We start from the raw sequence: 2,277 nt of genomic DNA on the forward strand, positions 1-2,277 counted from the left end.
TATATATATATATATTTTCATGATATCTTGCGAAAGCTCCACCTTTGCATTCCCTGGCGCGCCACGGCCGCCTGAAAATTCAACGAGTCCTGCCCACATGGCGTCGGCCTCTCTTTCCGGTGCCACTGCTGTGACACCAACGCCCCCCTCCAGGAAAGAAGTCAGCGGCATAAACAGCAACAACAACTTGACTGGAGTCTTTGCTGCAGCACATCCCTACACCACGTCAGCCCATAACTATAGCGGTAGTCAAAGTTACGCGAAAAATGACACTTGGGGCATTACATCGGCCGGGGTTGTCGTGACTACGGTGTCGGGTGCAGATAATGCAGCAGGTGAAGGTGGAGTTGGTGATGTAGTAGACAGCGGTGACGCCGATGAGGAAAGTATGATTCGTACTACTTCATCAAATGAGGTGCCCACACCAGACACAACAGTAACGCCAGCGACGACGGCGGCGGCGGCGGAAGCGGATGGTGCGCACCAAAAGGGGGACAATGATCAAGAGCCAGAGCTACACGAACACACTGCTTCCTCTCAGAAAACGACCCGTCTCTCTGGTAATGGGAATAGTTCCTGTAGGACAGACGCGTGCGATGGGCAACAGCTGCACAAAAACAGCACTGTTAGTGACCATGAGGAGGCATCTGCGCATAGCTGTACGGGGGCCATCCTCAGTGAGCCTGTCAGACGGGAGATGGATGTGGTGAAAGCGCGAGAAGCCATAAAAATATTCCTGGAAAACCTGTGTGAAGACAACAAGGCGGAGCCTCTGCTTACATCCTCTTTTCATTCCCACACACTTCCACAAATGTCGGTGGAGTGCTACGTGGACCGCATTGCACGGTACANGAGCCTCTGCTTACATCCTCTTTTCATTCCCACACACTTCCACAAATGTCGGTGGAGTGCTACGTGGACCGCATTGCACGGTACAGCGGCCTCAGTGGGGAGACGCTCATTATAAGTCTGATGATGCTCATAAAGTACTCTTACATTGTCGGCCACCCAGTGAGCATCTACAACTTGCACCGCCTCCTGATCACCAGTGCGCTTCTCGGGGCGAAGATGCGGGAGGACATGTACTACAGCAACGCGTACTACAGTTGCCTTGGCGGTATCGGTAATGCTGAGATAAATAAGCTCGAGGTCGTCTTTTGCATTCAGCTAGGGTGGAACATGTGGATCGATGAGAAGGAGTATGAAACCTTTGAGTCACTGCTGCTGCGCCTGCTGCATGAAACCACTGGAGCTGGCACTAGCACTGCTGCTCCTGATGTCTCTGACGTCGTAGACAAGTCAACACGGAAGAGTCTGCAACGTCGCTTCTGGTTGGAGCACCTGCGGCCGTGGAAGTTGCACTTCGAGGAGAAAGTGGCGGCGCAGAGACGTGACGACTTGTCGCGCGCCGCTAAGAATCAGATTAGCATGCCTGGAAGCAATGGAAAGAATGCCCACCTTGAAGGGCTCCCGCCACACTNGCGCCGCTAAGAATCAGATTAGCATGCCTGGAAGCAATGGAAAGAATGCCCACCTTGAAGGGCTCCCGCCACACTACCCACTCGATAGCCACAGCAAGAGTGGGTATGTCAGGGCAGATCAGGTGATCCTGCCGTCGTTCCTCAGTGCGCCTCTGCAGAGTGGTGTAATGAACAGCAGCAACGCGACGTTGGTGACGGTACCCGCACTGGGTGGTGAGTCCGTTAGTAATGGACTGCAGCAGCAGCAGCAGCAGCAACAACAAGAACAAGCGCCGCCGCTGCAGCAGCGGTGGGGATCTGAGGGCGCCCGCAGCGACTTTGGTATTTCTCAGCGTGCTGTAGGTCCTGCACCGACGTCTGTATCGTCCTCGTCGTTGGTGAGCTCGGGGATTAGCATCCATGCGAAGCCGTACTACTACAGGAGCGGTCGGAATAGTGGTGGTGGGCTCGTCACATCATCGCGACACCAACAGCACCGCGAGCACAACTGGCGGCAGCAAGCGGATCCGTTTGATGGCGCCAGCACCATGACGCCCACCAGCGCAAACTACGCCAAAAAAAATAATAGCACTAGCAATAATTACAGTAACCATAATGACAGTGGGCGTAATGCGTCGATTAAATTCACGACGTGGCGCGCGTCTGGTGGCATCGCCCCCGGCAATGGCACGGGATCTGCGACGAGCCCTGGTGGCGGTGAGCCGGTTGGGCGCGCCGAGGGCGGTAGCGGCGGTGCGTCTGCTCTCCCGTCGCAGCCGCTGCTGGGGGCGGGCAACGACAATGCGGCGGCGGCGGG

General features: G+C 55.6%; 2 protein-coding genes across 2 annotated transcripts; both read left to right on the plus strand.

Moving 5' to 3' along the window:
• Positions 1–897: 897 nt before the first annotated feature.
• DQ04_17301000 (CYC2-like cyclin) lies at positions 898–1,491 on the plus strand (the record flags this gene model as incomplete). Its single annotated transcript, XM_009317572.1, has 1 exon — positions 898–1,491. The coding sequence occupies one exon, from the start codon at positions 898–900 to the stop codon at positions 1,489–1,491; it is 594 nt and encodes a 197-aa protein (XP_009315847.1).
• Positions 1,492–1,504: 13 nt separating this feature from the next.
• DQ04_17301010 (hypothetical protein) lies at positions 1,505–2,275 on the plus strand (the record flags this gene model as incomplete). Its single annotated transcript, XM_009317573.1, has 1 exon — positions 1,505–2,275. A coding segment is annotated over one exon (771 nt), but the record flags the coding sequence as incomplete, so codon positions are not given.
• Between the last annotated feature and the right edge of the window lie 2 nt (positions 2,276–2,277).

The sequence above is a fragment of the Trypanosoma grayi genome, assembly GCF_000691245.1.
Source record: "Trypanosoma grayi strain ANR4 Tgr_1730_V1, whole genome shotgun sequence".
Classification (NCBI taxonomy): Eukaryota; Euglenozoa; class Kinetoplastea; order Trypanosomatida; family Trypanosomatidae; genus Trypanosoma; species Trypanosoma grayi.